Source organism: Urtica dioica, chromosome 11 (assembly GCF_054948205.1).
Source record: "Urtica dioica subsp. dioica isolate 48M chromosome 11, U.dioica_male_clone48M_v1_H2, whole genome shotgun sequence".
Lineage (NCBI taxonomy): Eukaryota > Viridiplantae > Streptophyta > Magnoliopsida > Rosales > Urticaceae > Urtica > Urtica dioica.
The window spans coordinates 4,106,835-4,119,076 of record NC_142766.1 but is presented as its reverse complement, the minus strand read 5'-3'; the positions used below and the strand labels follow the sequence as shown (position 1 = coordinate 4,119,076).

At 37.5% G+C, this 12,242-nt stretch overlaps 1 protein-coding gene across 1 annotated transcript; it reads left to right on the top strand.

Moving 5' to 3' along the window:
- The first annotated feature begins 1,092 nt into the window (after window positions 1-1,092).
- Window positions 1,093-2,653, top strand: LOC149380739 (peptidoglycan-binding LysM domain-containing protein). The gene is made up of 2 exons (XM_089629804.1): window positions 1,093-1,553; window positions 2,032-2,653. The coding sequence occupies exons 1-2, from the start codon at window positions 1,119-1,121 to the stop codon at window positions 2,407-2,409; spliced, it is 813 nt and encodes a 270-aa protein (XP_089485930.1). The 5' UTR covers window positions 1,093-1,118; the 3' UTR covers window positions 2,410-2,653.
- Window positions 2,654-12,242: the final 9,589 nt, after the last annotated feature.

Genomic DNA, 12,242 nt, shown 5'->3' with positions numbered 1-12,242 from the left:
ACATCCTTTGATATGCATTGGAATCCATTGCAGAAAACATTTTTTTTTAATTTCATCATATTTTGTACGAAGTCGTCAAAATCTACGAGAAATCGTCTATACTTGAGAAGGATTTTCTTACGGTAGGTTTATCTCTCACGATATCGCAGGGTTTGCAGCGATAACATGGTGTATCTACTATACCACCATTAACTAAAATATGTCTATGGTTAACCAATTGACGAGCTTGAGGAATAGCGACAGATTTCGACGACTTCTAATGAAATTCAAAGGATTTATGCATTATGCGATAACTTTCTTTTTTACATTCATATAAAGTCTTTGAGGAAAAAAAAAAATTGATTTCTAGTTCACAAATGAATTTCGGATGTGATATTGGACTTTTAGAGGTCAAAGACAAACAACACAAGATATAAAAGATAATTTTCAAGTAAAAATAGAGTTCGTAAACAAATTTTTTTTAGAAGTTAATTATAAGAAATTTTGGTCCAAATTATAAAGTTAGACTTGGATCTATATTTATAACTTATTATCATAATAGTTATAAAATGGTGTAATTTGCAATATTGTCAACGTTTATATTAATGTGTTGCTCATCCTATTTTGATCGTTCCTTCCCCAATCAATAACGACATAAAGACTTCGTGTGTCAAACTTCTACGGCTAGTACATCTCAAGTAATAGATAATTTGAAAGATAATATTGTTTCAAATTTAGTAGAGATGATAAATGAATAGTTAATTTGCACGTCATTCATTTAAATTAATATAATTATATTTCCATGTTATACTTTAGTATTGTATTTGTGATCATGAAGTTTTCTATAATAATTGTCAAATTTTGTTTAACAATTATTAGATATTTTATTTATCAAATATATAAATAATTATAAAAAATGTCACTATTAGTAATTTTATGTAATCATATCACTTTTACCAAGCATTAAATCTTCTTCTGCTTACAATAGAAGCTGTTTTAAAAACAATTTATCAAGCACTATTATTTATCGCAACAACAGTTTTTTCCTACCGCAAAATCTAAAAAGATAATTTTTTTTTTTTTTTTTTTTTTAAGCACAGCAATACCAAACCTCTTTTATATTTCCCATCGACTCGAGTATGTCGTTCGCTCCAATGAAAATCGGTTTTTGCTGCGACGAAGACGAATATGAAGATGAAATTCAGAAACACCTAAACCCAACCGAAAAGTTAGCCCCCTCATCTTCATCGTGCGATTCCCTCCCCGTAATATCTCCGATGAATTCGCACTTCTCTGCCCTGACGTGCCGCGACACGCTCCGCGTCATCCTCCAGAAGCTTCCGATCCCCGACCTGGCTCGCTCCAGCTGCGTCTGCCGACTCTGGAACTCCGTCGCCTCCGACCGGGAAATCCTCGTGAGAGCCTTCATGGAGCCCTGGAAGCTGAGCCTCCTCGTCGGAGATCCTCTCTCCGGGAACTTCTGGAGGGACAACGGCCTCGGTAAGTTCGCGATCTCTCATCGAATCGTCCGTGGCGATAGTGTGCCCAGCCTCGCCGTCAAGTACTCTGTTCAGGTACGAAAGCAGCTGGTCCTGTTTGGTTCCTGAGTAAGTGTGGGAAAATTGATTTGGGTACAACAAATGGAAACTTGGTGGATTAGATTGGATTGGATGGTTATGAGGATTTTAATCTTTTCCGAAACAGTTATCAAGAACTGTACTTTTGAGTGTTAAAAGATGGCCTTTATAACAAATTCTTCGTGTTGATGTTTTCTTTTGTTGTAGATTTTGCTACGTTTTTAGAATTTGTCGTCTTCTAATGGGATTATAGAGATAGGACATATGTTTGTGATGACTCCTACAGCTTGTTCTTTCATTGTGCTGCTTTGGTAACCCTCATCTCTGTGTAATGAGTTATAGCTCATGATTACGGATACCGTTGAACTCTGCATAGCCTGTGTAAATCTTACAATGCAAAGTTCAGTATTGTTTATATGGATTCAAATATTACAGTTTATGACTAACGTTGCGACTTTGGTGCTAACTCTCTCAGGTTGTGGACATTAAGCGATTAAACAACATGATGAGCGAGCACGGGATCTACTCAAGGGACAGGCTTTTGATTCCCATAAGCGATCCGAGGCTTCTAGTTGGAGGCACTTGCTATGTGGAGCTCGACGTCTATGCCAAAAGGGAAGTTGCTGTGTTGTACTTGGACGGTTCTGGTCCTGACCAAAAGACTTTGTCTTCGTACAAATGGAGGACTTCCTTGGAAGCCAAGAAAAGGGTGATTCACTCCCTGAAGAGATCCATGCAGGTCGACGATGGAACAGCTGAGTACTACTTGTCCATCTCCGATGGCAATCCTCGGGCTGCTTTGTCAGAGTTCTCGGAGGATCTGAGGTGGGAAAGGGAGCTTGGTTCGCGTTGAAAAATCGGAACTTGATCCGATATTGAGCTGCTTTCTCTTGAGCAGTCAAGCTGTAAGTTCTCTATACGAAGACGATTACTAAGGCGAGTGAAGTGATTCTTTAGTGATTTGTTAAATATGATTGTGTGGAAGTCGGTAAAGTAAACAGACTTAGCATCTGTTATCAAGTTGCGTCTATATATAAAAATCGGCATTTTGCCAAGTTGTGAAGAAAGATTGATCATATTTTAATGATTTAATATTATCTGCAGTGTGTCCAATATTAGATCCACCTTCGTTTATATCATCTCATCAAATGCACCAGCAGGGTATTTTGACATTGTTGGATACCCTAGTTTTAGAATTTATGGAGATAGTCTTGGGTTACACTGGAGCTCAAACAAGAGGGATGATTAAAGGGTGGATTTGGCTCTGTTTTCTCCTACAAGGGGAAGAAATATGTCGGCATTTGGAATCGTTTTGGCATGTTTTTATACAGAAAATGTGTCATTAGCCACCACTTGATAGTCAGACTGGATGACATCCCTCTTGAGATTTAGATATTTGGCAAGCCACATACCATGAAGGATCGCCAAAGCTTCTATCGCATTGGGAGGTTTAAGAATTCCAACGCTGCCAAAAAGAGCAACATAAATAGCTCACTACTCTCCTTTCCCAGACCGCTACAAATTGAAGTGAGGAAAGTTAAAAAATTGAAGAGAGGAAAGTTAAAAACATCATGTTTCTAATCTCGAGAAATTAGACAAGTCATATCAGTTCCTATTCCTACATAAGAACAGTGATGTAAGATTTCCTTAACTAGGAAAATCTCACACAACGAGAGCATACGTGTCGTCAAATAGTAGATGTGTTTAGAGCATGAATATCGATCTCAACAGGAACTTGTCTATTTTTCGATATTAATTAATTAGGAAATCTAAATGAGTTATGAAAATTTAAAAGGGATTTTGATGGTTTAAAAGTGAAATGAAAATAGAATGCAAAATTAAACAAAAGCAATTAAAATAAGGCTTGACAAATATTATGGAGAGTGAAGGGTGTGATTTCGTTGAGTTCTTCGATTCGGTCAGTTTTAAGAATTCTAGTAATAGATAGTGTTTGGGTAAACCTTGTACAATTCCCTCTTGAATACCCATTTAACTCTCTCGAGTAAAAACTGGTCTAATTGGTTGATGAACTTACACCTCTTAGCTTGAGTCCTATTAAAACAAACAATTGCATTTGCTACGAGAATTCAAACAATTACACAAACCCCTAATATTTCTATAGATCTAGGTAGGCGGGTGAGCGAACGGGTTGAACACACTCGATTACCACCTCTCGGTGTCTAAACGGGTCTAGAGATTCACTACCTAGTTTGTCAAGCCAAACAATGATATTAACCACCCCAATTTCTCTTTATCACCACAAACAAACCACATTTAAGCACAAAGCTAGACCGAATCAAATCACCCAACTACATCACACCTATTCTAAGGGTTTAGCAACTCATGATTATGATTAAGCAAAACAATATTAAGATGAGCACAAGCATAAACACAAAGAGAGACATGATCATTCAATGAACAATAATCAAATCCAATCCAACAAGAAATCCAAAGTCTCAATCAAGATCAACTAAAGTTATCTCTAATCAATTGCACAAGATTCAAACTAAAATAGAAAAGATAAACAAAATGGAGTTCAAGCAAAGTAATGAGAAAGAGGAAATGATAGAATGATAAAACTATGGAGAAGATGGTGGTGAAGAATAGGTTGGAGAAGCTTATCACACTAGCTCTTTCATTCTTCTCCTTTTTCTTCTTCTTCTCAAAAACTTCAATAACTTCTTTTCCAAACCCTCATTTTGCTCTCTCTCTCTCTCTCTCTCTCTCTCTCAAACCAAGTTTAATGAGAAATAATGAAAACTAACCCTAACAAATTGTATTTAGTGCTTCAGTGGGTATTTTCAGAGCATTATGGGCCCTTGGATGTGATCCCAATGCCTTAGCTCGAAAATGAGCTCTTTATAGATGTGATCCCAATGCCTTAGCATTATTTAGTACGCGACACATGAGACCATTAACGCATCGCGTCGTGTGTCTGCATATGTGTCTGTCGCGTGAGCCTCAGAGTAACTTTGTGTCGTGTACGTGACGCGTTCACGGGTGCACGCGTCGCGTCCCTCTTCTTTGCTCGCGACGTGTGGCCTGGTCAATGGGACATGTTGACTTTCGGGTTGACTTTTCTTCAACTTTGACCCTTGACGTTCGAGGGCCGCAACTTGCTTCATTTAGCTCCGATTTGTCACGATTTCGCACTAGAACCTTCTCTTACTCTGCTATACCCGAAAAGAACTAAACACTACAAAATAACATAAAAAATATCAAGAACAAGTCTCGATTCACTTTCGAAAAGCATTGATAAGTGTGAAATGAATTGTACTTATCAAACATTGTCGTACAACTCTGGATAGCATGAAAAATGGGTTCCCATATGTCTGAACAAAAAGATTGTGATCGTTTGGTCATGGGACATTCTCAGGTTTTGCGTTGTTTTCCAAACCTTGTTCACCTTTGCTGGTTTTTTTTTAATATCCTTAATAGTTCCACCACTCTAGTTTGGGACGCATCAGAAAGACCATTGGTTTTCAATCCTTACATATATAGTACATGCCGAGTGAGAGAACGTTTATTTCATCTCTTCTCTACTCATGTCAAACAATATATTTCTTGTACTCTTTCTGCGGTCCTGATTCTCCGTCTAATTTTTGATGTAATAGCTTGTCTAGCCCAAACTATACCTCTCCCAACAAACAAACATGCAACATGTTACAACCCAAGGAGAAACTCCTCGAAAAGTCTTGGGCGAGCTCGAGATAGTGAGGATAGCGAGCATTCTTTGTCGGCCTCTTCCTCACGGCGGGACAAGGCATCTGCAACTCGATTTAGGACGCATGCACATTATTCTACGCCAAAATCAAACCCGAGCAACTTATTGATCCTGTGTTGTTGGGGCAAAGTCGTCAACCGTTGTTCCAAGAGGAACACTACTACAAAAAATGTCTCTAGAAGCGACAAAAGTCGTTTTAAAGGCAAAAAAAGTCGCTTCTAATGACCTTTAGAAGTGACTTTCTAAAGGCCAGTCGCTTATAAAAATTAGAAGCAAATTTTTTAGAAGCGACTTGTTGCCTCTAGGGTCACTTCTAAGTCCAAAATTTGGTGCCAAAAATGGCTCCCGCGAAATAGCAAGAAGCGGCTAGAAGCGACAATTGAAGCGGATTGTCGCTTCTAATGTTTTCCCGCCATTTCGCGGGTAATATTTAGAAGCGACATTAGAAGTGGATTGTCGCTTCCAATATTACTGTTTTTTTATATATTTTTTTAATATTATATTTTTCCTAATTCTAATTAAAATTTGCAGATTTCATTTAATTTATTTTTAAAAACATGAAATCAAAAGTTTTGTTTATACCAAAATACGTAGTAATAAACTAATTAAAAGTTTAAACAAAATAAAAAATGAAATAAAAATAGTCTGAACATAAGAAAATTCCTAAATAACAAATAACTGCGGTCAACGTCGTCCGTCTGATGCGCGTCTTCCACCTGGTCCATATTCGGCTTCATCAGGACGGAGCCACGACTTCCTCTACTTGCTTGAGCCGATGACGATGGAGGATCCTCAGGTGATCATCGTCGTGCCTCTGGGTTGCGCTCGGATGCACGTGGGGAGGTCGATGACGGCGATCCGTAACGTCTCGCAATCTGGCTCAACCTTGACGCTACCTCTGGGTCTAACGCTCCTCTAGATAAGGCGTCATACACACCAACTAGGCCTCTCACTGCTCTCCGTAGTGTAGACATCTCTTCCTCTAGCGCGGGGTCCTCCTGGGCTTCTAGCAGATCCGAACGAGGGATCAATGGACCTATCACCATAGTCTAGTCACATCGTGTGTCGAGAATAATAGCCATCACAGCCTCCTCCATAGTGTCTTGGCTTGGGGTTTCCCCTCGCGCTTGAGCTTGTCGTTGTATATCAGCTACCTGATCTACGATCCGGGTCTGCATACAATAGTTACAAAATTAATTACACTAATTGAAAACTTGAAGCGTTACTGAAAATTAAATCAAAGTTACATAGTAGTGTCTAGTCGTAGGCGTAGTCCATTTCCCATGAGTGGTTTGATGGAGTCTCTCCCACCCAATAAGCGGACTGAGCATCAAACCATTAGCCCGCCTTTGTGAATGTAGATAACAAATTAGTTTACTTGTGAAATAAGTTGAATAGGTTATACTTTAATTAAAACTTACGTTCATCCATCGATAGTGAGAAAATGATACCATCCCTTGCTGACTTTGTGTGGTCTTTTTTGCTTGGTTCGCTTTGTTTTGTTTAGACTTTTTTTTATGCAAAATAATAATATTACAAGTTAGAAAACTGAACAAGTGGAGGTTTGCGCTTGCATTTCTCAGATCTTTTATGCTCAATCTGACATGTCTCTGATAAAAAGACTTTACAAGTTCCTAAGCAAGTCCTAACAACTTAAAGGTTGCATTATATCTATATTTATCATAAATCATGGTTAAAGATGATTTTTTCCCTTAATATATCATTAATTTTTTTTAAAGGCTTATTTTTAAATTCTCATCTCGATATATATTTGGCCGGCCCTACCCTTAGCCACCGCCGAAGCCTCACCTCTCGCCACGTCACAAACTCTCTCCACCACTCCGCCGGCTCCGCCGAGTTCTCTATTCCGAAACCTCCGTGGCGAACAGTCACCAGAGACTAAAGCCCGATGAAAATGAGATCAGGTCAAACGCGTTAAGATTGCTCTCTTTTCTATCGCCGCCGTAGTCAAGCTTGTTGTAGTGGTGGGGAAAATCACAATTCTCGTTGTGGTTACCCCAAAAAAAAACCCAAAGTCCTTGCAATGGCTACCAAGAACATCTTCATCGTCAATAGCCACAACAACACTTAAGAATAGCAAAAGCTCTAAATTTCATGCAAGATTACTTAATATAAAGCATTTCTTCTTCTTACTCGTCCATTGTGAAACAAAAGTAGACGTTGATTTGCGTGACTTTATAAACCTAAAACCTTGATTGTCCTCGTGGTTGTGTCGAACCTGTGATGGTTACACCGATTGGAGAAGGAGCAAAAACAATCGTGTCTTCGTGCGCGTCGTAGAGATCATATCTGGACGGCGTTGAAAGTTCATTGAATCTCGGTGCTAAATTCCGCGTCCTTGTCGTGTCGTCCGGGGCCAACGTTCCAGATCTGAACGTGGTCGGAGCGTGTTCATCTTTGATGCCGAGTGGCGACAGTCAAGTGCAACTCACGGCAGGGCGATTCTTCAGATCTAGGGATACCAAGATGATGACTCAACCCACCGTTCTGGCTTGCGGCGCGGATTTCTTTGGAGCAATGTCTCTCATCGTCGGGGTCGGTGGCGTGAGTCTCGGCATCGGGGCGGGACTGGAAGCCGCTAGCGTAAACCTCAGCGGCGTGGATTGATAGATTTTGAAATAGTTCAATCCGCGAAACTTGACGGAAATAGAGATGAGCAACGGCGGAGCAATATCAGAATTGGTGGTGGTGGTTCGATGATTTTAATATATTTGTTTATATTTATGTTTAATTTTTTTCATTTATTAACTTGATTATTGTTTAATTCTTAGTTTTGTATAATGGAAATCAAAAGGTATTTATGAAAATTCTCTTATTTTGTCTATCACGTGATGAAAATGTGATTAGTTAATTGACTATTTGACTTCAAATTAGACAGAAGGAGTGTAATGACACTTAGCGTGATATTAAAGAGAAAAGATCGAGTTTTTATATTACGAGGACATATTATTTCACAGACGGTTGTTCTTAATTTTATTATAGTACACGTTGTTCATTTGACGCTCCCTTGAATCCTTTATATTAGACTCTGAGTCATCCTTGGAGTTCGTTGGATTTTAAAAATAAAAATTCAAGCAATGAAGTATATGAGCGCATAATACCGCTATTGCTTACTGCTTACAAGATGGGGTACTTTGTTTATGAATAATAAATAGAAATAGTGACCATAAATATAAAATATAAGAGCTACCATAACAGTACACTTACGTACCATATATTATACAATAATAATAGTTGCATAAACAACAAGCTTATACGTACCATAATATAGTGCTACATGGGGTAATCAAATAAACTTAGGTAACACGTATATTATACTTAATAATTACATTTCCTTTCAAAAAATTAAAAAATATAGTTGCATTTGAATTAGCAGCCAATCTGCATTATTCTTTATGTGCAAGTGCAACTTTGTTCGGATTCATCTCCCACCTAATATATTAACTAACTTTTAAGTATTATTAGTACAATTGATCACGTGAGCTCTTTTATATAAAAGAAAATAACTACCATTCTCGCATAGATTCCAAAGTCTTCCAACAACCCCTGACAGTATACACGATTGGCAGCCCCTTTTTAATAGTCGACTATTTAAAATTAACACTATCTATCAATAACACGAATCCAAAAGAGAAATTTCATTAATTGGGCTTAATAAGCCATTAAATATCAAGATTAGACCCTAATGTTTAAAAATATCTGAATATGGACTTTTGGCCCAAAATCGGACACAAATACCATTGATTCAAAAAACCCATGTGTTTTCTCTCATTTTCAAATGATTTTCATCACAAATCTTTTTCATTTTCGAATTGGTTGCGCTAGGATTAGAATTTTCGGTGGTCGAGCTCACCGTTGAGCTCGTGGGGTTCGGGGCAACGCCCCGATTTTTTTTTTTTTTTTAGGAATTTGGGTATGTGTTCAGTTTCGATTTTGAGGGTTTCACCTTGAATTTCATCGTACAGCATCGTACGGTATCGTACAGCATCGTACGATGTCGTACGATGAGATACGACATCGTACAGCATTGTATGTGTTCAGATTCGATTTTGAGGGTTTCACATTGAATCTCATCGTATCGCATCGTACAGCATCGTACGACATCGTACAACATCGTACGACATCGTACATCATCGTACGACATTGTACAGCATTGAATGTGTTCAGGTTCGATTTTGAGGGTTTCACATTGAATCTCATCGTATCGCATCGTACAGCATCGTACGACATCGTACAACATCGTACGACATCGTACATCATCGTACGACATCGTACAGCATTGAATGTGTTCAGGTTCGATTTTGAGGGTTTCACATTGAATCTCATCGTATCGCATCGTACAGCATCGTACGACATCGTACAGAATCGTACGACATCGTACATTATAATGTGTATGAATTTTATCGATTTTGAGGGTTTCACATTGTATCTCATCGTATCGCATCGTACAGCATCGTACGACATCGTACAGAATCGTACGACATCGTACATTATAATGTGTATGAATTTTATCGATTTTGAGGGTTTCACATTGTATCTCATCGTATCGCATCGTACAGCATCGTACGACATCGTACAGAATCGTACGACATCGTACATTATAATGTGTATGAATTTTATCGATTTTGAGGGTTTCACATTGTATCTCATCGTATCGCATCGTACAGCATCGTACGACATCGTACAGAATCGTACGACATCGTACATTATAATGTGTATGAATTTTATCGATTTTGAGGGTTTCACATTGTATCTCATCGTACGATGTCGTACGATGCTGTACGATGTCGTACGATGAGATTCAATGTGAGATTCATTGTATCTCATCGTACGACATCGTACGATGCCGTACGATGCTGTACGATGAAATTCAAGGTGAAACCCTCAAAATCGAAACTGAACACATACCCAAATTCCTAAAAAAAAAAAAAAATCGGGGCATTGCCCCGAACCCCACGAGCTCAACGGTGAGCTCGACCACCGAAAATTCTAATCCTAGCGCAACCAATTCGAAAATGAAAAAGATTTGTGATGAAAATCATTTGAAAATGAGAGAAAACACATGGGTTTTTTGAATCAAGGGTATTTGTGTCCGATTTTGGGTCAAAAGTTCATATTTAGATATTTTTAAACATTAGGGTCTAATCTTGATATTTAATGGTTTATTAAGCCCAGAAAATGAAATTTCTCATCCAAAATATAATAAAGGATAAACAGATAAGCTTAGCCATTTACATCGGTCGTACGACTTGCCAAGTGCCAACCACCGAGCGCAATATAGCTTTGGAATTTTTTAATTCGTTGTTCGTAACTTCTTATTTAATTTAGGACTGTACAGGTTGAGTTATTTGATTTTTTTTTTTTATATATATCTTTAAACCGAGTTCGACTTTTCATTTTTTTTTTTTTTTTTTTTTTTGTGTTATTCTAGAATCAAAATTGAGAGTTGTGGAGTAAATCTAACAATATTTTGTGGGTATGTGTTGAGGAAACTTTAGACAGAGAAAAAAAGAGCGAGAGGGAGAGAGAAGTTGTTATATTTTACTTCTTTAAGGATTGTGTGTTTTTTTTTCTTCTAAGACATGCTGGTATTTATAGAGAGATTTGTACCTTTAGCTGCCAAAAAAATGGTTTCACATCATTAGAGACGTTTGAGGCTCAATTTTTAGAGCTGTTTGGAGTCAGCTCTCAGAGCCAATTGAGGCTCAGAACCGTTTGGGGCTAAAAGCTATTTGGGGTTCCGCCTTCAGAATCATTTTGTGGCTCGACCTTCAGAGCCGTTTGGGGTTTAACCTTCGGAACCGTTTGGGGCTCAGCCTTCATAAGCATTTTATGGCTCAATATTCAGAGCCGTTTGAGGCTTAACCTTTAGAGCTACTTGAAGCGCATCCTTCAGAGTTGTTTGAGTCATTTTCCTTTAATTTTTTATTTGTTGTTTTTTTGGTTAGGAGTTTCGTTATTCACTTGTGAAAAATGACGGCATAACACGTAACGTAAAGTGCAAGAGTACATTGATAAAAGTCATGGAGCATAATATACGGCAGATCAATTAATATCAAACTATATAGACAATAACATTATTCTAATGGTTAATTAAGTTCTTTTCCACATGTTATTAACTATAAGATCACATGGGCTTAGTTTTAATGAATCATTATCTACTACAGAAGAGACGTATTTCCATGCACAAGCCGAGAAACTCACGCAAGTAAGTCCTTTTCAGGCGCCAAATGCGACCTAAAACTTCAACTTAATTATTTTAGAGATTATTTTCTAATTCCGTTCAAGAAAGTTCCTGGAAGTCAAATTCCATGAAAATCTTAATACTTAGTTGCCTGGTCTTGACGAAAGAAGAAATTTCCGAACTTTTACAGTTGGCATTGATTTGAGAAAAGTTATGTTATAAGGCGCTATGATCTTGAACAAAATCAGATACACATCCGGTATCAAATTAATATTTATATGTGGACCTAAAACGCTTCTATGATGTTACCTAACAATTTAGAGGGTAGGGTGTAAAGAGTGACACATTAACAAAATTTTATTTGAACGACATATACGCAAGTACATAACTGTTGTTGTTGTTGTTTTTTTTTTTTTTTTTTTTAAATAGTTAATTTAAACGTTCGAGATTGCTAAATAGACAACGTTTGATAAATTTCCTCTATATATTAGGCCACGTAATTATTTGCGGCTATTTACCTAAGATTTATCAAACGTTTGCTATTTAGCATGTCAAACGTTTAAATTGACTATTTTTTTTTATTATATATATATATATATATATATATATATATATCTTAGGAAAGAGATTTTATGGCATAAAATAATATGGAAATGAGATTTAAAAACATTATCTTGTAATCGTACTTCAAAGTCTCAAAATGGAACCATGATACATATATGTTATGTAATCGCACTTCAAAACATTTTATGGCATT

Excerpts from the sequence above, each read along its gene's own strand:
- LOC149380739 (XM_089629804.1), top strand. The coding sequence starts at position 1,119 with ATGTCGTTCGCTCCAATGAAAATCGGTTTTTGCTGCGACGAAGACGAA. Across the intron at positions 1,554-2,031 it reads CCGTCAAGTACTCTGTTCAG|GTTGTGGACATTAAGCGATT; the intron begins GTACGAAAGCAG and ends TAACTCTCTCAG.